This window comes from Malus sylvestris, chromosome 14 (assembly GCF_916048215.2).
Source record: "Malus sylvestris chromosome 14, drMalSylv7.2, whole genome shotgun sequence".
In the NCBI taxonomy this organism is placed as follows: domain Eukaryota; kingdom Viridiplantae; phylum Streptophyta; class Magnoliopsida; order Rosales; family Rosaceae; genus Malus; species Malus sylvestris.
In genome coordinates, this window is record NC_062273.1 from 24,512,213 (window position 1) to 24,535,601 (window position 23,389).

Sequence of the window (23,389 nt, forward strand, 5' to 3'; positions counted from 1 at the left end):
AAACTCAAAGTTTTCAAACAATTTTCATTAATTTTCCTTATTTTCAAAAGCACCGACATTGGTCTTACAACTGGAATGCTGGAACGACTGTATCTCAAGCCTATCCTGCACCATGACGATTCATCGGTTTGAGATACTGCCATATTGGTGTCTGCATCTTACGTAACTATTAAGAAAGTCATGCGGGTGCGGGACATCCAAAAATATAGAAATTAAAGGGGAAGGGAGATAGGAATACATAACTTGAGATTATATTAAATCCATAACTTAGATATCAGTACCAATTTACTTTATAAATAATTATATACTAAGAATGCAATGCACATGGTCCCCAAAAGCAATCAAAGCATCATATTGCAAATGGCAAAATGCCAGTCCATTATTCCGGACACAAACACACACATATATTAACAGGGATTATAAGTAGTTGTCTTCCATCTAAAGCGGCTCCCCGTTGATCAGATCCATAACCACACGCTTGATGCTTCCATTGTTCTTCACCAGCAGCTTCTTGTTCATTTCGGTATCACAGAAACCCTGCACAAAGCCTTCTTACTCAGAAAACACCAAAAATTTGGTGATGAACTATCCGGCAAGATTTAGACAAGGCCGGGTTGTGCAACTTACCATTTCCTGCAGCTCCTCAAGGATAGGATCCCAGTCCGAAACCTCGCAGAGATCTTCGACAGACTGCTCCAGGTTGTAGTCATTCCTACGCAGAATCTCCTTGTTCAAATTGACCTGCTTAAACCCCATCGCCTCGAGCTCCTTCAGCATGGTATCTTCCACAGCATTGTTTGAACTGGTCCCTTCAGATGATGCCGGTGCATTGACAGCAGGTGGTGATTTGGGGGAGGGTGGGGCTGATTCATAGATATCAACCATGGGATACGACACAGTCGAACCCTGTGGCTCAACAGTGGGATACGACACAGTTGAACCCTGTGGCTCAACAGTGGGATACGACACAGTTGAAGGACCCTGTGGCTCAGTACAGGCAGAGGCACTGTGGCCAACCAGCAAGCTATCGTTGATGGGGAAGTGGAGCTCCTGGTCATGTCCAGGCTGTTCAGTAGGCACGGGCTTCACCGGTTCCTTGAGTGGGGTAGAAGCAGAAGGCTGGAGAAGGTCACTGACAGCAGCTGGTTGAACGTTCACATCCATTTTTTCATATTCTTTTGGGGGCAAATTCAAGTTCAGACCTTGAAAGCTCTCAAAGAATGAATCCTTCAAGGAAGCATCAACCTGCACAAGGGAATAAAGTATAAGAAGCTTTGTCTAGTTACTGGCATTAGAGCGTAAAGTTGTTCTAGAAAACATACACCTGAATGCAAAAAAATAAAATAAATAGAGGTCATAAAAAAAGCACAACTATATCTGCTTTGTAATGAGGAAGATACCTGGATCAGAACCCAAACACGTTGACCAAACTTTTGGCCAGACGGGGTTGCCATCCTCCAGTGTGAGATGTAGTGACCAGGTGAATCGGGGGCAGTAAAATCAACGGCAATATCGAGTTCATTTTCAGCCGGCACACCATCCGCAGGAATCTATAACGAATCATGAAATTAAAAAATGACAAAAAAAAAAAAAAAAAACACTAATAAAAGAACTAAAACGAAAATGAATAAAAGTGTCAACTAAAACCCAGGAAATATGCAAGGGCAACAAATAAGTAAATATTAAACATGACTCAAACAATTTCAGAACAATGTCAAAGCATGGCACCTCTATCTCGACTGAATCTGAATTGCTAAATCTGTCACCCCCAATCCACACAAGTGTTGTTCCTTGAGGCCACACCATACTACCGTTGTTGCGCATCCGCCATATTTTGGTAAATGGAGTAGATGGGGCTATTAATGTACCATCCATTACATTGACATCCAATACAAAGTGGCTATCAAGCTTAGGGTGGCCTGGGTTCATACTTAAACCTCTCAAGATTTTTGGCATAACTGGGGGGCCGACCCATGGAGGCTGCCATTAAGGATGAAAAGGAAAGGTCAAATTCATAACAAAAATAAAATATGGTATCTAAGGAAAAAAAAAAAAAGTATCAAAGGGATCTACACACTTGCAAATACAACCCCTTGAAGGGCTGTGGATGACGATAAGAGATAGGGCGGTCAATCCTAATGTAATCAGTCGCACTACCCTTACTTGCAAAACAAATCTGACAGAGGTCATAATTTTCTTTCCTGCAGAAAAGAAACAGAAAGTAACATCAATATTGAGAGTTCAACAAGTTTCATTACCAACTTAGCATCAGAGATTTGATAAGTTCCATTCTTACACTATTGACTTGAATCGAGGTCCAACAATTGGATGACAATCACAGCCATCACACTGAACACCTGTGTGGAACATTCCACCCATCGCTTTGGAGTGATTTCTTTTGAAAGGAATACGCCGAGAGGCAGCAGGAGTAGCTGAGTCATTTGCAATGGGAGTCCCTGTAAGTGAACATTTGTTAAAATGATTACTAATCATACCATTAATATGGCTTGCAAGGAAAGCTGAACTTGTTGACGCACCACAACCAAAAGGCTTCTTTCTGTGAAGTTTCTTTTGAATATTGAGAAGACCATTGGGAAGCTCCTTAGACTCCTTCCTTGCCTCACTGGTGTGAAAACTTGATCCAGCTGGTGCACCATTTACAGGCGTGGATCCTGATAGATTAGAATCAGTAGGAAGGAAATTGAGATCAACAGTTGCATGAAGAGGTGGAGCAGACATCCCCACATCCTTGGTCACATTCACAGAATCCGTTGCCTGACCTTTTTTGGTGCTTGATTCCTCAGCTGCAGACTTTAAGATGGGTTTTGACTTGCCATCACCCTTCAGATCATTTGAATTACCAGCAGCTGATGGAGCAATGGGACTCCCAGAGGCGCCGCTCTGCTTGCTTGAATCTCCTGCGGTCTGAACCTGGGCATCTGGAATCAAGTACGCTTGGCCCATCTTTGAAAACCAGTCAACAAGCTCCGCAAACACCGGACTGGATGATGCAGCTTTTGAAGCCAATTCAAGAGGAAACTTAGAAGCAAATTCCTGAAACGGCTCTGGCAGGGACTTCAGTGCCGCACCAGCATCAAAATTTGGTACTGGAGGTGGACCTTGAGGGGACCTCAAAGGAGTAGAACCTCCACTTGACTTGGCAGATTTATCCTTGTTAATCTGTACAAATATCTTCAAGAATTTGAGCTTCTGCCTCATCGTGTCATGCAGATCACCATCATCAACAAGAGTCACTTCATCACCATCTTCATCAATGTACGTCATAGTAATGTCAGCATCAGGGCGGAGATTGAAAAGACTCAAGATCTTTTCTCGCAATCCAACCATGTCAAGATCCAGTTGATTGTTCTCATTGACACTAGCATTGAAACGCCTCAGTGTTTCCGCATATTGAACCTTTAGGACAACCAGTTGCATATTAGTACATACGAAAGTAACCAAATGAGCATAGAATGTAAATTGATTGCATCACGCTGTTGACTGACTTGAAATAACTAACAAAGAGTTACGTATTCAGCTATCCAGCAAGAATATTTACAAAAATTCAAGAAATTTTCATATTTTAAGATTAACACAACAGCTATAACAAGTCTAAGGGGTTTGACAATTGTATAATATGATGCCAACATCTAGTGTGGTTGGTAAAAACCCAAAACCTAATTATTATCCTGATAACGCAACCACGTAAACCTTGAACAGAAAACAAACACAGATAAATTATTCTGAAATGGATTACGGTTAATAAGCATATACATCGAACAAGAACAGTATTACAAGAGAGAGATAAAGAAAATCAATAAATCTTTTGAAACCCAACAATAAAAAATGTTAACACAAATTGAGTGCAAATGACAAAATCAAAATTGATCATAAAACTAGATTAACCATGGTAATACTCCGATGATAGATTAACCATGTTAATACGCCGATTATCCAAAAAATGAACAATCTTTCCCAGAAATAAACATTCAATCAAATAAAGACGCGATGCATCATAAAACTCAAAATTCAAAAGTTATCATCACATAAACCCTCCCCAATTACCAAAACCCAAACATAAATCCATCAATCAAGAACCCCATTTCACTCAACAGCTCAGTCGCATGTCAAATTTAAAAACCCATTTTCCTTCCCCCAAAACTTTCCCATCAACCAAACAGCCCAAAACCAAAGACCCAATTAAAAAAAAATTCAAATTCGAAACCGAAACTTCCCAAAGATCGCACCTTGATGACCTTGGTCGACGACCCCATAGCTGCAGAAGAAACAACCAACCAGTGTGCTCCAAAATCCGAGAACCAATAGTAAAACCCTAACCCTATACAATTACAGAACCGCTCAGGAACGAGAAATCGGATGTTATGCCGGAACCCCAAGCCCCAAGCGTACCCGTCAGCCGCTATCACCGCCTCTCTCTCTCTCTGTGAAACGCAGAGAAGAATACGTTGTTTGTGTGTGTTTTATATATTGCTCTTGGCTTAGCGAATAAGAAATTAGATTGACTTCTCGTTTTCTTCTCGCCAAAGATAGGTGCGCGGATTTATTAAGCGGAAGATCGTTCTTTGTGGTTGGAAGATCCACTTCAAAAAATGTGGAACCTCATACGTGGATCTGTTTGCTACTGCCACCTGTACGTTATTTGTTTATATTTTTATTTTTTTTATTTAAACGATAGATTTTGTTATACTAAATGTTAGATTAATCACCGATAAGATTTGAACTTATACCGTCATGCAAAGGCTCAACATATTTCTATTACCATGGTAAAAGACTACTTGCATGTGATCGGAGTGTTGATCCAATGACATATTTGGTAAATATGGAATTATGAGGCAAAAACAATAATGATAATATTTGGATGATAATGGTAAAGATTTTGTACATTTTTTTATATAACTATTGTGGCATTACATCAGATATTTTTTTAAATACTTATAATACGGTCACGTAATGTTATTATTTTACTCATATTATAACATGTGTTTAAAAGTAAAATATATTCATTAAACTTTATTGTAACACGTAAAATGGTACATTTTGTAACATCTATTCCTAATACTCGTAAAAAACCATGAATCAAAAAATCATAAAAAGGAACAAGTCATAAGACAAATGTAAGTAAACATGCGATGGTAATTTTCACGAATTGCTCTACAAACTCAAGTGATTACGAGAATTTGCGAAAACCAACATCTCGTTGACAATTCACAAAAAAGAGAGAAGAAAATTAACTCATATCACAAAGAAATAAAACGGAAGAAACAAGCTATATATGTTAATTGGCCTGCAGACTCAAATTTGCTGCACAAGCCAAAGCAACAAGGCCTCTCTTTATTTGGTTGAACACAAAAACAAGCTCATTTGCCACATGAATGGTGCTGAAAATATAAACCCTTCATGCAAAGGAGGTATAGCAGCACTTAACACTCCGATCCATGTCGCCGTGATAATAACCGAACCGACACTACGAGGGCTAACGCCGCTAACCACAACGTCGCGACCTTGTCATTGCAGACGCCACAGCGAATGCTCGCATGGCACATCATACCACATTCGTCTTCAGAGTGTTTAACAGAAGGACTAACATGGTGATCGTAATTTGCTAGATGGAATTCATCAAACACATTGCTACTACTCACATCACTTGTCACATTTTCAGCATCCGTCACGTGACATTTTTCGGAGCTTGAATTTTTACGGCAGTCTTCTTTGTCATTATCGTTCATCTGCACATCGATCCTGAAGGACTTCAGATGCTGCCTCATTGCTTCCCGCAGATCATTGTCGTCCACAAGAGTTACTACATCATAGTCTTCATCAATGTACGTTAGAGTAATGTCAGCACCGGGTGGGAGGTTACAAAGGATGCGAATTTCTTGCCGCAAACCTCCCATGTCGAGATCCAATTTGCCATTGTTGTCAACAAGAGCTCTGAGATGCCTCACTCTATCCCCAACTTTAACCTTTGGCACACAACCAGTGAGGTGTTAGAAGCATTCAAAAGCAACCAAACAAAAACATAACATAACGTGAAATCTCAAATATTCAGAACACAAATTTGCAAATAATATTTTCCAAATTTCATGACCAACCTAATCAGCTTTAGTTAGATAAACCCGTTTCACCATTGATAAATTTTTCAAAAAAGTTGTTTTGTATTTCCGAGATAAAAAGAATTATCGATCTATTTACTGTTTTCGATTAGAAACACCGAAACTACATGCTCTGAAGATTTCAGAGAGACGGATTACTGGTCCTTAAGGCAATCTATTTGGGTTCATGCGGGGCACTCGACTATAGAGGCAGTTTATCCGATGAGATGATATAGAAACATGCAAAAGGATTTGCACATAATTTTTATGGATTTGGAACAAGGATATCCGAGGTAAAGTAGGAGTGGCTGCAATTAAAGATAAATGAGAGAAATTAGTTAAAGTGATTTGGACATATAAGACGAAGACCTACATATGCTGCGATTAGAAAATAAGATTATGTGCGACAAAAAGGTAGAAGAAGACCTCGAAAGAACTGGACAAAGACTTTAAGAAAGAACTGGAGTACGTGGAGCTAATGAAAGACTAGCTTGACTCAAAACCAAGCGCAAAATTCATACAACCGACCCTACTTAGTTGGATAAGACTTCGTAATTCCAACATGCATCTTACCACCTAGAGGTGCAGCATCGCAGGTCACGATACATGCTGAAGTTTTTACATCCATACCACCCCCTAGATCAGTTCTTTGTTTTACTTACAATTCTCATCTCGTCTCCCTAACTTTCTCGGCAACCAAACAAAAAGTAACAAAAGCTAACAAACAAAATCAAATTCTTACCTTAGAGGTTCCGAAATATCGCACGTCGATGACTGCGGTGGAGGCCATAGCTCCACAGAAGGAGCGTTCGGAGAGGAATGAAGTTGGAGAAGATGATACAGAGACTTTAAAGATTCCAAGTCTTCGCGAGGCCCCGACTTTTTCTTTTCAAAATTCCTACTTTTGGTGGTTCACACCAGGGCGGCAAAAAAATATTAAAATTCCTACTTTTGGAGAGATTGTATTGGACGTCAATGGCGTCAACGATTTAAGCCTCTTGTATATATTTGGCGGCAAAAAAATAATATTATCAACAAATACTCGTTATTTTGTTCGAATATGTAGAGTTGGGCGTTGTTGAGAAAACGAGTGACAATATTAAAACAAGGACCTCTAAAATTCCTCGAAAATGTAGATTGATTCGGTCGAATTAATGATTTTTTGGAGTAAATTAGAATGCTTTTGTTCAAGGAAATATTCTACATCGGAGTTAAGGACAATATTGCAAGATTTTTGGGTATACGTGATCCTATTGTTTATTAGGTCTTGAAATTAATTTTTTTATTGATTTGTAAGGTTGAAAAATAGACAAATATCTTTAAATTTAAGTTTTAAATTGTTGGTTTCAAGTATTTAAATATGAATTGTAATAGATTTTGTACAAAAAAATATATTTTGAAGAATATAAATTGATAGTTTGTTGTTGTAGTAAGATAAATAAAAGAAAAATTACCAAAAATAAAAATAAAATAAAAACAGAAAAGAAAAAGAAAATTGAAAATGAGGGATTGGTATGAAGCTAGTGACTTTGCCTGGGTAAAGCCACTAGCTTCGTAGCAATCGTATCATTTTCTATTTCTATTTTTATTTTCTTTTTTCCTTTTAATTTTTCCTTTGAATTTTTTTTTTCCTTCCTACGTTACTTTATTTAGCTTCAAATACCTTTATATTTATGTTTAGATTTATATCCTTGTTTTCAAATTTTTTGACATGGATTATAAGAAAATTTTCACTGAAAATGCATTTTGTAGAACATGAAGATGATAGTTTTGTGTTGTGGTATGAGAAAAACTAAAATTTAACAAAAATAAATTTAACACATAAAATAAATAAAATTAATGGTTAGGCACAGGGAAACACAGCCCAAACTCACGCTCTCAGGAAGGCACAAGGCACAGCAGAAGCAGTGGAGACCCATGAGGTTTAGAGTTTAGGGGCGTGCGAATAGTAACAAGTTGTAAAAACAATACCCTGAATTTGGCGTGTTTCACTATCAAGCGCTTTGGAATTTTTTTTAGGAAAACTAATAAAAATGGCTTGAAAACTTTGAATTTTAACAATAAGGACAAAATAAAGGGTAAAGTGAATAGTATCAGGATTGATTTTTTAGTGTAAAAATGCGATTTTTCGTTAAAGTGAACAGTATCAGAAATTTTTCGTTAAAGTTTTCTTTTTTATTTGCCTCGCGGCATCGCGGTGGAGAAATAATCCGCTAATTTCTCAATCTTATAATACTTTCCGCTTTTCTATTTTCCAACAAGAAACGCTAACAAAAACAAGGATACTTGTATAGCGAAAGCAGAATCTAAAAATATAAAAAATTCAAAAGGTCTCACATATGGATGTACATTTCCCTTCACCTTAAGCAATGTTGTTACAGCTGCTTTAGTATACATTATCTTTTCCAAAAAAAAAAAAAAAAAAAAAGAGTAGACATTATCCTCTGAATCTTTACTATTACAATGTCAGAATTTCACTTTGGGGTTACAAGGCTTCACTAAAAATAACAAGACTAGAAAACTTCTGAAACAAAAAAAATTCAACACTGACTTGAAAAATATCTCTATAATTCCGATGGGTATTCATTGTAGTGATATTAATGTAAATTTTTGCGATAACATTAGTAGGTTAAATAATCAGTTATTAAGAAAAAGGAGAGAAGTCACATTAATGTAAATTTTTTTAGTAGGCGTTAGTAAGTTAAATAGTTAATCATTATGAAAAATGAGAATTAATGAGGTCAATCAAACCGGCTCCAAAGTACATAAATATAATTAATTTTCTTCCACTGTGGTAAGATAATATGTGATACTAATATGCATACTGTGATGTGTGTAAGATGAAATAAATCGATGTGTTGTTACATTAGTGAATTGACGAATTTTGGATTGCTATCTAATTCTTACGAACCTTCTTTGATAGAAAACACGAATACCACCACTTATAAGGGTGTGAGGGAGAAATTCCTAGACAGAGGCTTATTCTTAGATGCTTCTAATCCTCACCTCTTGATCTATATTTATAGTGATCATGCTAGGCTTAGGGCGTAGAAGAATTGACTTGGAAAGCAAGCCAAATCCCTCCATCCACCACCTAATTTGGGTGAATATCAACAAGGGCGGAGCTACCATGGGCCTAGAGGGGGCGGATGCCCCCACTGAGATTTTTCTGATGCTGGCATGCTCATCTGTTTCTGCAGCAGCAAAGCCCCCACTGCGATTTTGAGCAGCAGCAAAGCCCCCACTGCAATTTTCTGGTTCCTCCGATCTGGGTCTTTCTAAACCAGGCCAAAGGCAAAACGAACCTCTGCAGAAGCCTGATCTGATTTTTTTTTTTTAAATGTAAACGAAACGGCGTCGTTTCGTATATGTTTAAAAAAAAAAAAGTTATGTTATAGTATTAGTGGGGGACCAGACTCCCATTTCTTTTTTTTTTGTCTCCTAAAAAAGTTATGTTATAGTATTAGTGGGGGACCAGACTCCCATTTCTTTTTTTTTTACTCCCTTTGTTTTCGTTGCCCTTTGTCACAGAGCAGCTTGGTGCTGCTCTGTTTGTCTTCTCCAAAGTCCAAACCAATACCTTGAAAGTTGCTCTCCTGTCCAGGTGCTCTCTGGAGCAAAGTTGCTCTTCCCAGCCATGCCAGCAGCCAGCCATTCTCTAGTCTCTAGCCGACAACATATATATATATATTTAGGTAAATTTTTTAATTCCTAAATCTATAATTCCTAACCCTAATTAATTATTTAAGACGAATTTTTGTTTAATTGGTATAGAAATATAGAATCATATGGATATGGTATGCACTAATATGGATGGTTATTGACTTATTGATTATTTATATGATGAATTCTATGATTATTGATGAATGAAATTATGAAATTACGAATTCTATAAATATGGGTATACATTTATTCAAATGATTAGTTGAATTAAATGTTTATTTGTTGAATAATTTGTATGCTTATTGGTATGAGTTTACAAGTGGGAAAGGCAAAAATCAAGAAACTACTTTGAAACGTGCTGGAGAAACACGTTGGGGTTCACACTTGGGTACTTTAGTAAGTATAATGACTATGTTTTCATCCATACTTGATGTACTTGAAGTAATAGCAGATGATGGAGTAAGCTCTCAACAAAGATGTGAAGCGAATAATTTATTGGATTCCATGCAATCATTTGATTTTGTGTTTAATCTACACTTGATGAAAGATATACTTGGAATAACCAATGAATTGTCACAAGCATTGCAAAGGAAGGATCAAGATATTGTAAATGCTATGAAGTTGGTTGGAGTTTGTAAGCAAAGGTTGGAGATAATGAGGAAAAATGGTTGGGATTCTTTACTCAATGAAGTCTCAGAATTTTGTCTTAAACATGATATTGATGTGCCTAATATGGATGATATGTTTCTTTCTCGAAGGCGAGGGCAACGAAAAGCAAAAGCAGTCACAAATATGCATCACTATTGTGTTGGGATATTTTATGTTGTTTTGGATTGGCAGCTTCAAGAACTAAATAATCGTTTCAATGAGACCAACACTGAGTTACTTCTTTGTTTGGCATGTTTATGTCCAGCCGACTCCTTCTCTGCTTTTGATAGCCAAAAGCTATTGCGTCTTGCCCAATTTTATCCTAAAGACTTCTCTATGAATGAGCTGGTGATACTTAAGATTCAACTTGAGACTTACATTGTGGATATGCGGTCTAGCATTGAGTTTTCAGGTTTAAAAGAGATTGGAGATCTTGCAAAAAAAATGGTTCAATGCAAGAAACACAAGGTGTATTCGCTGGTTTACTTGCTTGTGACATTAGCACTAACTCTTCCAGTTGCTACTGCAACCGTTGAAAGAGCATTTTCGGCCATGAAAATTCTGAAGAATCGATTGAGAAATCGGATGGGAGATCAATGGATGAATGATAACATGGTTATTTTTATAGAGAGAGAGATATTTGATGGTATTGGTAATGATGTTGTCATGCAACGCTTTCAGAACATGAAAACGCGTCGAGGGATATTGTAAAGGACTGTTGTATGAAAAACTTTATGGATTAATATATAAGTATTGTGTTTAGTAAATTCTTAAGCTTTTTAATTATGACTTTGTTGTTTGAGGATGCCCCCATTCACACAAATCTCTGGCTTCGTCCCTGAATATCAATTATTTAATTATCTTTTGAAATGTTTAAAAAAAATTTGAACTAATTTAAAATCACCTTAAAGCCAGGCCAGTTTCATATGATCAGGTCGAGCGGCCTTACGCACCTAAATTTAATTAATATCTTCTTTGTCTGGTCCAAATATTGACTTAATTAATATCTCTTTCGCCTGGTCCAAATATAGACATTGATACAACAGGAGGCTTGAAAGACCTCGAGCGACACATCGTAGTTATTTGTAGTTTTGTACTTCACTTTTTTTTATAGCAAATATTTTTTTTTAACAACAGTATTATCTATACTAAGGGGGAGTGGAAGGGTTTAGACTTATACTGGGCTAGTACTAATGTGGTTCAAATTTATTTTTTAGGAAAATCGAACCTAAAACCTCTCACTTACAAGTGAAAAGGAATACCATTAGACAATAGCAAAAATGAAATAAAATTTGAAACAACATGAAATTATATACAATCTGATAGCGCGTTTACTAACCCGTAATCAGAATGAGAATAAGGAATCCGATTCCGATTACGGATTATACCTGTGTTTACTAAAATTGGAAAGAATCAAAAGTGTGTGGGGCCCACTCAAAAAATGGAATCCAATTCCTAAAATTGGAGGATTTGGATTCCCAACATATACAAGATATTTGGATTCCGGATTGCCGAAGCAATCGGAATGATAATTTTTTCCCTTTATGCCCTCACTTACTTTCATTATTTCCAAGATTATCCTTTTAACCCTAGATTTATTTTTCTTTTCACCCAGCTCATTTCTATCTTCTCTCAACCACAGCTCTTGTCACAATTACGGATAGGTAAATTCCTACTTATTTTGCGTTTTTATCTCTGTGCTCATAGAGCTCAATGAATATCAGCGTTCGCTACTAGTTTCCTTCTTCTCAGCGATGGATTTTCTTTCCAGGATTTCGTTCAATTTTTTTCCCAATTTTTTTCTCTTTTTTTATTTTATATTTTGGTGTGCGAAAAACTTGAGAGTTAAATAGGGAGAGAAAGAGGGAGAGAGAGAGAGGGAGAGAGAGAGAGAGTGAAAGAGTGAAAAACTGAGAGAGTGAAAGATTGAGAGTGAAAGATGAGTTTTTGTTTGTTTTCTTTTGAGCTTACTGTCTGAGGAATCAAAGAATCATTTTTTTTTATTTTTTTTTTCCAGAAGAGGGGGGTGGAAGAGGAGGACTGGAGGAAGTAGAGCTTAAACTATGAGTTGGGTTTTGCTCAGATTTCTTGCTTGTGCACCAGGTATGCTTCTTCTAGCTGCTCCATTTTCTTTCTCTCTCTCTCTCTCTCTCTCTTTTTTCTGTACTTTTGGAATGGTTTTTCAGTGTTTTGCGCTTGAATCTCATATTTGCATTGCTTGTTCTGTAGTGGGTTGTATTTTGTTTTCCCGTTAAATTTGAAATGGGAGGAATAATTAGCCAGTTTGCTCAATTGTAGAAGACAAAGTTTGCCAAAGTAATGTTATTGCAGAAAGATTTTTTTAATAGTTTTGAGTTTCTGGCATTTATGGGAAACTGCTGGTATGCTTTTAAGGATTTGGTTAGCTGAATGCGATGATATTTGCAAAGATTGGGAGAAAAATGATGGATTCCTTAAATGGGGTTCTTTTAGATTTTGATTTGGGTGTGCTCAAAAGTGTGAGATTTTGTAGCTATTCACATTGCTTCTATTAGGGGCTCATTGCGTATTCAGGTCAACTTCCATTCCCTAGTATATATGACAACAAAATGGATATTAAACACCTGATGCTATTGCAAAGGAACTTTAAATGAACTACAATTTGTGTTGTGTAAATTATGTTATCACTCTATCAACAACGGGAGAAAAGTTAGAGGATTGTTTTAATTTACCAAGTCCATATGGAGAAAGTCCTCAATCTTAGTAGTAGCAAATAACCTATTAGTCGAAGCGAAATAAGATAACCAGTAAGTAAACATGGAGTGGTTTATAAATGTCACAACATATATTTGTTAACACAACATTTATTGTTTTGATAAGCAATTTTTCGTATATCCTGTTTTATCGAACTGATGCAATGTTTGGCATAAGCTACTTCACTGGAACAAGAAGAATTTTAAAAGACAATTGCTATTTCAACACTATTGTGGTAAACATAGGTCATATTTTCCTTTTAGCTGAACCAACAGATCTGTTTTGAATTCAAGGCACAGACTTTGTTCATGCTCTCGATTTTCTTCTTCTTTTTTTTTCATGCTCCCTGTATGTAAATTTTTGTGACTGATTGTGTTCTGTAATGTTAATTTATTTCAGTTTGCAGATATGTTTATTAACTTGTTAATTGAAGTCCTTCGTGACATTTTTTTTCTTCATTATTTTGTGTAGACTAATGGCTCGTCTAAGTTTGTCCACAAAGAAGAAATTACATGATGCGTTGAATGTGTTGATTGTCTATCTTCGAACTATATTTGTTGCATGTGCTACTTGTTTCTATTCTTGGTATCGTTTCCAAAAGCACCTTAGAAGTCCCTCGCCTTGTCAAACAGTTATAAGAGTTTACAAGCAATTAGAATACTTACATGGTTTAATTTATGAGAGTGATTTGACATGTATTGCTGAACTACAAATGGATAGACGATCCTTTCATATATTATGTCAAGTTCTTGTGACTAAAGGACAACTACGAGCTACTCAAAATGTGTCTATAAAGGAGATGGTTGCATTTTTTCTATACATTCTTGCACACCATTTTAAGAATCGCACAATTAACCACCACTTTAGAATGTCTGGTCAAACAATTAATAAATATTCCCATGAGTGTATTAAAGCAATGATTCGATGCCAAAAGGATTTCTGGCAAACACCTAAGCCTATCCCTGAGAAGTCAACCGACACAAAGTGGAAATGGTTTAAGGTATGTAGTATCTACATGCCTACACTACTCAGTAATCACTAGCTTTTTATTTTATAGTTTAGTTTGTTAATTTAGTGTCTTATATACTGTAGAATTGCTTAGGTGCACTAGATGGAACACATGTTAAGGTACATGTACCAGAATGTGATAAACCAAAGTACATAACAAGGAAAAATGAAATAGCAACGAATGTTTTGGGAGTCTGCACTCCGAACATGCAGTTTATATATGTTTTACCTGGATGGGAAGGGTCCGCACATGATGGTTAAGTTCTTAGAGATGATGTGACTAGGAGAAATGGATTGAAAGTCCCTAATGGTAACACTCACAACTTTTTTTAATAATTAAAATTCTTAGCTTTTGCATTGCAAGTGATATAAAGTTGTAAGTTTGACAATTTAATTCTTTGTCAACAATAGGTTGTTACTATTTAGTTGATGGTGGCTACACAAACGGAAAAGGTTTTCTTGCACCTTACAGACAAACCCGTTATCATCTGAATGAGTGGAGAGATGGTTATCGTCCTACAACACCGGTTGAGTTTTTTAATATGAAACATTCAAGTGCTCGTAATGTCATTGAAAGGTGTTTTGGGCTATTGAAAATGCATTGGGGAATTCTTAGGAGCCCATCCTATTACGACATTAGGACACATCGTCGCATAATTTCAATGTATTGTATGCTCCATAATTTTATAAGGAGGGAGATGGTTGTAGATCTTATAGAAGCCGATGCAGATTGGCAATTTCAAGATGGGAATTCAGATGCGAATAACGATATTACCACTGTTGAGTCCTCAAATGAGTGGACTACATGGAGGGATAACCTTGCCCAAGAAATGTGGAACAATAGGGCGGTTCATTGAGTCGGTGTTTGATATGTCATTTTCTTTTAATGAAGACATTAGTGTCTTTTTATATTATAATGTTTGTAATAACATTTGGAATGCTGTTTTTTTTTTTAAAGTTAAGAAAGACATCACTGTTTGTGTAATGATATTTGGAATGGTTTGTTTGTTGCTAAGTTAAGAAAGACATCAGTGTTTGTAATCAAAATCATTTGGAATGGTTATGTCTAATACTGTTTGTGTAATAACAATTGGAATGTTGTATTTGTTTCTAAGTTAAGAAAGACATCCTATTTGTAATTGAAATCATTTGAAATGATTATTATTTCTAATATTGTTATGTAGAATGGCTTCTGTTTCATCTGCGAAACAAGGAAGGGGACAACAGAAACATTATTGGTCAACTACTAAGGATACAACATTGGTTGAATCATTGCTTGAGTTGCATAGTGACCCGACTTGGCGAGCTGACACTGGTTTTAAGAATGGTTATTTGGGGAAGATAGAAGCTATGATGGAAGCCAAACTCCTAGGGTGTGGATTAAAGGCGTCTCCCGACATTGAATCACACATCAAGACTTTGAAGGCAAAATATTTTCCCTTAACTGAATTGCTAGCTCTCAGTGGGTTTGAGTGGAATGAAGAGAAAATAATGTTAGGTTATCAAAAAAGTGCGTATGACGAGACTACGAAGGTTTGCATATATTTGATTGTATTTTATGTTTTATCTGATTGTGTTTTGTTTTTAGAATCTTAGTTCCTTGATTAATTACACTGAGTTCAGAATCTCAGAGTTAACATCATCATCTTATTAATTACAAATCAAGGGACATGTGATTGAATTAGAACATAAAATACCTGCCATGTTTGCTTCAACATTTCATGGGTGACCCTCAAAGGTCTCTAAAGAATATATTCATGCATTTTTTGCAAAACTTTATCCAAAAAATGACGTAATTGCCCACTAATTGCCAAATATTTTTCAAGGATTCTAAGTTCAAGATAATGCACTAACAACATGCATAGAAAAAGAAAAATCTCCATGGAACGTTGTTTAGGTAATTCTTACAAGATAAAATAGAACTGTTTCACATATAATAAGTATTTGTGTTCAACTAAATGAAAAATTAAATACCACATATAATAAGTATTTTGAGTTTTTTGTTTGTAGGGTAAAAAGGATGCAAGTGGATTGTACGATAAGTCTTTTCCTCATTACCACAGTTTGGGACAGATTTATGCAAAAGATCGTGTTGTGGGTGCAAATGCTGGTAACATTGATGACGATGAAGAAGAAATTAGACTTGAAGTTGCCAATGTCAATCAACATGAAGGTGAGGATGAAAGTGGAAATGACTTTGATACTTCTTTCTCGGTACTAAATACCCAACTACAAAGGAATGCAGAAAGTAACACATCAAACATGTCTCACAAGAGAGCAAAAGTAGGGGATGAAATGGCTTAGCAATTCTTTATTATGGCTAAAGCTATAGCCGATGTGGGACCTAAGCTTGATGGTCTAGTTCATGCACTGTCAACCGATATAAATCTGACCAAAATGCAACAACATCTTGACGGTGAGTTGAGCAAAATTGAGTTTTTGGCTCCCATGGAATTATTTAAAGTCACCAACTTCTTGGCCAAAGAACATGACCTTTTGAGGGTGTTTTTCAACATGTCTGATGAAAGGAAAAGTGCATATGTGACTACTTTGTTGCAGACTTGGATGCATAATGACATCTAAGTGATGGTCCTAAGAATGTGAATGCTAGTTTTTTGCTATGACGTGCTTGTTGCCATGATGACATATCAGGGGAATTTGTGAATGTTTTGTAAATCTAATGACTGATTAGATGACACCATGATGGTGAAGAACTATTTTTTGTTGATATTATGATGTTTAGGCAGGTTAGGAATATTTTGTTGACAATCTAATGTGTAGGCAGGTTATGAATATTTTGTTGATAATATGATGCCTAGGCATGGTATGACTAGTTTGCTTAGGTTGGTTATGATGGTTAAATAGATGTACTTTAATGTAAAATATTAACTTTAATGAAGTTATTTCCTACTCTTTGTTTGTTCCTAATGTTTTTTCTTCATTTATTTACTATTATACAAAATCTACCTCGTGAAGATCTCTTTAGTTTAAGGAGAATCAAGTTTTTTTATTTGAAATGGTAAAAATCATTTCTTCTACTCCTTGACTTTATGTAACAAAATATATCCTTGAAGAGTTAAGACTGAAAATACTCCTAACAATTTCTTTTCATGTCCTTCTAAACCATTAAGCATAATTCTATGCTCATTCATATTATGCACAACTCCATACATATGCTGAAGAGAAAAAACTACAACTTGAGCAAGAAAATTTAGATATTAAAGTCAATACTTAAATTTATAAAAAAATAAACAAAATCATTTTAGTATGTCTATGAAATAAAAAAACAATTTAATTTTTTCTTACTATTATATACTATATCAAATTTTATTAAAAAAAGTACATAAAATATTTGATTTGAGTCAAGGACATTTTAGTAATCATAATGGTTTATATTCCGATTTTATTGAATTAGTAAACAGTTTTATGGAATTGTATTCCGATTCCGGACAGTTTTAGTAAACAACTTCAATAAGAATCTGATTCTGATTCTACCTCAATCCAATTACTCTTTAATCTAATTCATCTTCAGTTCAATTCCTCTCAATTTGATTACGGATTAGTAAACGCGCTATAATTTACTAAAATCGAAGTGGTATCACGTGGGTTCATATCTCAATTTGATTACGGATTAGTAAACGCGCTATAATTTACGGATTAGTAAATGAGTTTACTAAAATCTAAGTGGTATCACGTGGGTTCCACACGTTCTCTTCATATCTCACCTGCCAACGGAAGAGAGTCCAGAGCAGGTCCTCTCCACTCCACGGTGACTGAGGTTTGTACGGAAGCGCTCTGTTCGGGGAGAGAGAGAGAACAATGTTACAGTTCCCGGGGTTCATGAAACAGTACCCGTGGTCAACAAGGACCATACCGACGTCGTTTCTGCTGCCAACCCAATGGCCCCAACCCCATAGTGAAGAGCTCCTCCTCGCCATGGAGGAGTCCGATTTCGAAGAGAAGGTGCTTTCAGAAACTTCATTTTTTTTTTTTTAGCATTTACATATCTCATTTTCCTTTATGGGTATGTCGAATTACCCCTGATTGCGACCTAATTGAAATTTTAATCCAAAGAACAAAGAGGGAAAAGCTCCAATTGCTTGAAATTTTGAAAAAAGACCCTAATTGAATCCTAATAAGATCTAATTTTGAAAGAAAGACCCTAATTTTGTAAAATTGTAACTAAAGTAAGGATTTTTATTGTGTTCATCATTTGAATTGTCTGTAGGGTTAGATATGCTTGTAAAGCTTTACAAGTTTTGTTTGGTTACTTGGATGCACCTTGTTGAAAGTTCCTTCTTTTGGTTCTCCTGAAAGAAAATTGGTTTTGAAACGTTTCGTATTTGTTATCTTATAAGCTGTGTGTGTTCTTCTGTTGATCAGATTTGAATCATGAAATGTTTGTTTTGGTCACATTTTATGTCTTTCGGTGTAAGATCTAGGTAAGCTTATGAAAGGTTCAGATTGTTGGATTATTTCGAGACTTGGTATTGTTAAATGTCAGTGTACTCGATTCAAATCCTCATTGCGAAGTGGGTCTCTCTGGGAGTGTAGAATTCTCCAATTTGATTCCGGAAATCATGTGTTGGTGGTGAAGAATGCCACTCCTTTTGGGAAGGACGCTACTCAGTGATATCTGCACTAATTCAGAAGGGGGGGGGGGGGGTCAAATTTCAAGGTCTTTCGAGTAAGAAAGAGCTCAATGTTTTGGTATTTCCAGTAATAAGAAGCGGACTTTGTGTGTGTATCGGGAGTTACATCGTTGCTTAGTTTTTCATCGTAAGGTGTTAACAAACTAGAAGAACAGACACCGTGTTCAGAATTGGTTGTTTCAGTAACAAAACCTCAATGAGAAAGACGAATCGTTTGAAGTGTATGATATAGTCTATAGGACAGACAACTTGATCATTACACTATCAATTCCACAAGGCCAACTGGGTTTCTCAACCCCGGTTGCCTAAAAATAGGGATGTTATTGTATTTGAGCACGTATATTTCTTCTCTTGTTTAAGTTGGCATTCTTATATTGCAGTGCAATGAAATCAGAAAGAGTAGCAGCAGCATGGCCGTTATTGGGAAAACCGCTGTCGACAACGATAAAGAAGACTATGACAACGATCCAGATGATGATGATGTAGACAATGCAGAGGATTCCGAAGGTGAAGAGTTTGAGCAGGAAACCAGTTGAAATTGTTGACAAAGTGACACCCTTTGTTGTGATTCCGTTTAGACGGCCACAAGCCTGCATCGAATGCGGCATTTTCTTTACGTGATAAAGTCACTTCCCTGTTCCCTCTATGGATAAAAGATGAAGTCTCTGCTTTTGGTGTTTCTCTGTCATTTTTCATGGCCCTTGATTAATAGTAAAACATATCCCTAAGTTAGAGATATGTCCTAAAGATATTGTTAATATATGTTTATGGAGTTGCAATAAATTAGGTCGATGGGTGGATGCCGGAAATTTTATTTTTGTTGTTTTTGTGGGGACGGGTTGGACTAGCCTGACAATCTTTTTCATGACGCATTAATTCGACACAAAACGATATGAAAATAACGAGTTTTAGATCACCTATTGACGAATCGGGTTGTCATTGGGTAACCCATTAATGTTGGTTGTTTTCGGGTTTCCTATTAAGAACCTAACAAGATATCATTATCATTTGACTGATCTAGACATTAGGCAGGGTAATTTCTTGTGTGACCTGTTAATCCGAAAAGAAATGTCACGGCCCATTAATGAATCGAGTCGTTATTGTGTCACTGCTAAAAACCCGTTAAGATAACAGGTTTTACACAACATGCTTTATTAAGATAACGGATATGACGAGAAAACGACATGAACACAACAAGCATGACGCATTTGCCAGACTATGTTTGTAAATAAAATTTGATTTGCCGGAACTACTTATGGCCTAGTAGTATTTTTCTTTAGTTGTAAGTGAGTTTTTATGTTTGAATCTTGTAAATGACAAGTACGATATTAATCTATTGCCTCGCTTTCTTACGTGTAAATGTAAAGTTGTATTAAAAATTTGATGCATTGAATATTCTTATTCAATTTGCAAATGGCAATATAATAAGAGAATTACTATTAGCACTTCAAAAATCTCAATTAGCACTCTAAATTTTCTATAATTAGAAAGAAAAATACACTTGTGAGGAGTATAGAATAAGATTTTTGGAGTGATAATAACAATTCCGTATAATGAAATTTTTGTTTGGTGGGAATAAATTACTTATTTTGAGTTGTTATATTCCAAAAACGTTGTATCCAAGTACCGTGATAACAATATTATCTTATTAAATATCAACGTCGTTTTGAAGGTAGCGGCATAGAGAATAATGGAGCATAGGAAAGATAGAGGGTAACTTGTTCTCTAAATAATACAAAGTTTAATAGGAAAGATCTTATTTATACTAAAGATTTACATAATCACACATGTGCTAATATTGTTTAAAACAAACTTTTTATCTTAGTGTTTGTTTTGACAAAGTCAATGTAGATGAGAACCCTTTGTTGGCCAACTCCATATTTAAGCGATCAACACAAAGTTTCAATTCATAGGTTATCTATGCAAAATTTTGGCCAAGTCAAAGGTGATTGAGACATTGATTTAACCAAATAAGTTGACCAACACAAGGTTTCTAAACGCTAAAATTTCATGATGTGAATTAAATGCGTAAATTGTCAGCATTGAATTGATCATTTAACAAGGATAATATACGAATGGAGACTTAAAAATTAGACAATTTAGATTGCTATAAAACAACCCAAAAACATTATTTGTTCTTTAGTTTTTTTTTTATTTGAACAAACAATATTATTTACACTAAGTGAAGAATATGGGCTTAGCCTAGCTAGCAGTAATGTAATTCAAATTCGTCTTTAACGAGAATCTGTTCTTAGTTATCAATTTCCTGAAATTACTCGTTAAATTAATATTTTAAATTACTGTACTATGGCGTAACGCTTATATGATATTAGGCTCTAGAAGCCCTCCAAAGGTTACTCCAACTCACAAAGTTCCAATTTTGGGACACTTGAGTATGAAGCATCAAGGCACGCTGTCCCTTTTAAAAGTCATTCCTTCCTCCTACACAGCCGTCAAGGCAAGTTGCCCCTTTTAAAAGTCATTCCTCCTAATTAGGAGTGCCAACAATGTTACATAATTTCTCAGCAAGTTTGAATAAAGATATATTCGTTTTAGCTTTTTGCTGGCAACAGCAAAGAAGGTTCATCTCCTAAATATCATTAATTATTTTATTTTATTTCATTTTAAGGCCGTATTATGACTCTTAATTTTCATTCCAATTCCCCTTAATTTCAGCGCGTATGCGTTTTGGGAATATTCCTCACGGGCCCGCAGCCAAAACGACATCTGGTTCCATGTGAAACGCCACAACCACCTGCAAATTAAAGAGATAAACAATAATTAGCACCAGCAAATCAAATATTAATATATTATCAACAAAATAGGTGTAACAGAAACGTTACGTGTCAACGGCGGACCGACTTTAGTTGGACTTCCTTGTTCCGAACAAACTGTGACGCGCTACGTGGCACCCACGGAGGGGCATGCTGCTGACCAGACAGCGCTGACTTAACGGCGACAAACGGAATCCAAACGATTGGCGCAACGAATTCAAGTACTACTGTATTTTTCTTGTCATTATATACCAAACCACCTCGAAAAATGTATAAAAATAAAAAATAATAAAAAATAAATGAAGAAAAATAAAATTCCTTCATTCCACAAAATTTCACCCTTTGTAATTTGTATTTTAAAATGTATTTTAGATTAATTACGTCATCTAGGTTCTCTGTGGGAAACTCCGAGCATACGACATGTCGCAGTGAGGAACGTGTTGGTGGTGGTGGTAGTGACGATACTGCTGATAATGATGAACATACGACATGTCGCAGGGGTTGCTCCTCTGAGTGTGGACATGGCAAGGATAGTAGCAGACTCGTCCGGACCCTCTCTGATACCCGGCGCGGTGTCCAGCCGGCGGCGAGACTTGAGGCGAAACGTACCGTCTTGGGGGCGAAACGAAACGTTTCGGAGGCGAATCGGTGGATGAGAAGGGCGATTTCGAATGGGACGAGTCGCCGCCGCTCGTAGCAGTGGACATCGGCGGCGAGATTTGCTTCGGGGACTTCGGCGGCGCGAGAATGGCTCTGATCTTCAGAGGACGAGGTGGAGAAGAAGCTCGACCGTACTCTTCGATGATATTCGCCAAATCCTCGTCGGACTTTACGGCAATCAAGGTCTCCAAATCTCCGTTCGGCAATGGACACTTCAATTCCACAGAGTAGCCACAGAACTCCTTAAGCTTCTCCATTAGCTCTGAACACACAGAAAAAAATCAAAATCAGCATCGAAATTCAAACGAAGCAACTGAAATCGAGTCAAAAATTCAAGAACTCAAGCAAGAATCGAAAGAAAAAGATCGAATCGAAGACGATCGAACGCACCTGTACATGTAATGGAGGAATCGACGGCGAGGACGCGGTTGTGGCCGCCGACGTATCGGAGCGTGCCGTCGGAGTGGCGGGGGAGGATTTTACCACCATAGCTACAGAGGATCTTCAACGGTTCAGGTGCTTTGTTGAGGTCCATGGCTTTTAGACTGTTTCGGTTGTAGAGAGAAAGCTGCTGTTTGGTTAGAGAGAGAAAGGTTTTGGTTTTGGAGGAGGAGAGGTGCTTGAGAGTTCAAACCTCAGGGAGTGATTTTGTAGAGTATTTATAGATGGGGGCGAGTGGCGGTGACGTCAGCGAGTGGCCCACGCGCTAATGAAGGAATACTAATCTCGCGGCTGTTTCCTCTAATTATAATTCCTAGTCGTAATTTAATTGTAATTAGTAGGTAATTGTTGTTGAATTTCGCTGATTTATTCTTCGGATATTCTTTTTATTTTTTTTCTCATTCGTTAAGGGTGCCTGAAATGGAAAAGGATTCTCGTCAGATTTTTTTTTGAGAATTTTAGAATCCTGTAATTGTGATCGTTCATCGTACATCGTACAGTCATAAATCATTTGAAATTTTAAAATAAAATATGAATAGTAACTAATGAAAACTAATCACATAACATATAATAAATTGTTACGATCATAGAATCCTTAGGATCGTTAGAAAAAGAATCCTACGAACATCCTTAGGAAAATGCTCTGGTAAGTATCCTTTTCTACCTGAAATACTCAAAGCAAGATGGAGTGGGCCTC

General features: G+C 36.5%; 4 protein-coding genes and 1 pseudogene across 6 annotated transcripts; 2 read left to right on the plus strand and 3 right to left on the minus strand.

Moving 5' to 3' along the window:
- Positions 1-235: 235 nt before the first annotated feature.
- On the minus strand, positions 236-4,550 carry LOC126599525 (protein JOKA2-like). Of its 3 annotated transcripts, XM_050265916.1 has the most exons (9): positions 4,248-4,548; positions 2,781-3,417; positions 2,538-2,672; positions 2,297-2,456; positions 2,078-2,201; positions 1,729-1,980; positions 1,401-1,550; positions 628-1,245; positions 236-537 (listed from the first exon to the last, which is right to left on the minus strand). In XM_050265916.1, exons 1-9 carry the CDS (start codon positions 4,272-4,274, stop codon positions 439-441), a joined length of 2,202 nt encoding a protein of 733 aa, XP_050121873.1. In that variant the 5' UTR covers positions 4,275-4,548; the 3' UTR covers positions 236-438. The 3 variants fall into 3 exon arrangements, with proteins under 3 accessions (XP_050121873.1, XP_050121872.1, XP_050121871.1); XM_050265915.1 differs by having other exon boundaries at positions 2,538-3,417; positions 4,248-4,549; XM_050265914.1 differs by having other exon boundaries at positions 2,297-3,417; positions 4,248-4,550.
- Positions 4,551-5,003: 453 nt separating this feature from the next.
- LOC126600442 (uncharacterized) lies at positions 5,004-6,946 on the minus strand. The gene is made up of 2 exons (XM_050267015.1): positions 6,856-6,946; positions 5,004-5,984 (listed from the first exon to the last, which is right to left on the minus strand). Exons 1-2 carry the CDS (start codon positions 6,901-6,903, stop codon positions 5,442-5,444), a joined length of 591 nt encoding a protein of 196 aa, XP_050122972.1. The 5' UTR covers positions 6,904-6,946; the 3' UTR covers positions 5,004-5,441.
- A 5,109-nt stretch (positions 6,947-12,055) lies between these two features.
- On the plus strand, positions 12,056-17,093 carry LOC126598821 (uncharacterized; annotated as a pseudogene).
- A 767-nt stretch (positions 17,094-17,860) lies between these two features.
- On the plus strand, positions 17,861-19,631 carry LOC126600022 (uncharacterized). The gene is made up of 2 exons (XM_050266521.1): positions 17,861-18,128; positions 19,198-19,631. The coding sequence occupies exons 1-2, from the start codon at positions 17,985-17,987 to the stop codon at positions 19,351-19,353; spliced, it is 300 nt and encodes a 99-aa protein (XP_050122478.1). The 5' UTR covers positions 17,861-17,984; the 3' UTR covers positions 19,354-19,631.
- Positions 19,632-21,807: 2,176 nt separating this feature from the next.
- Positions 21,808-22,890, minus strand: LOC126600021 (uncharacterized). Its single transcript, XM_050266520.1, has 2 exons — positions 22,642-22,890; positions 21,808-22,513 (listed from the first exon to the last, which is right to left on the minus strand). The coding sequence occupies exons 1-2, from the start codon at positions 22,784-22,786 to the stop codon at positions 21,978-21,980; spliced, it is 681 nt and encodes a 226-aa protein (XP_050122477.1). The 5' UTR covers positions 22,787-22,890; the 3' UTR covers positions 21,808-21,977.
- Between the last annotated feature and the right edge of the window lie 499 nt (positions 22,891-23,389).

Coding starts and splice junctions, on each gene's coding strand:
- LOC126600022 (XM_050266521.1), top strand. CDS start 17,985: ATGTTACAGTTCCCGGGGTTCATGAAACAGTACCCGTGGTCAACAAGG. Junction 18,129..19,197: donor AGTCCGATTTCGAAGAGAAG/GTGCTTTCAGAA, acceptor CTTATATTGCAG/TGCAATGAAATCAGAAAGAG.
- LOC126599525 (XM_050265914.1), bottom strand. CDS start 4,274: ATGGGGTCGTCGACCAAGGTCATCAAG. Junction 1,981..2,077: donor TCAAGGGGTTGTATTTGCAA/GTGTGTAGATCC, acceptor CCTTAATGGCAG/CCTCCATGGGTCGGCCCCCC. Junction 1,246..1,400: donor GTGTTTGGGTTCTGATCCAG/GTATCTTCCTCA, acceptor TCCCTTGTGCAG/GTTGATGCTTCCTTGAAGGA.
- LOC126600021 (XM_050266520.1), bottom strand. CDS start 22,786: ATGGACCTCAACAAAGCACCTGAACCGTTGAAGATCCTCTGTAGCTAT. Junction 22,514..22,641: donor TTCCTCCATTACATGTACAG/GTGCGTTCGATC, acceptor CTGTGTGTTCAG/AGCTAATGGAGAAGCTTAAG.
- LOC126600442 (XM_050267015.1), bottom strand. CDS start 6,903: ATGGCCTCCACCGCAGTCATCGACGTGCGATATTTCGGAACCTCTAAG. Junction 5,985..6,855: donor GATATTTCGGAACCTCTAAG/GTAAGAATTTGA, acceptor TGTGTGCCAAAG/GTTAAAGTTGGGGATAGAGT.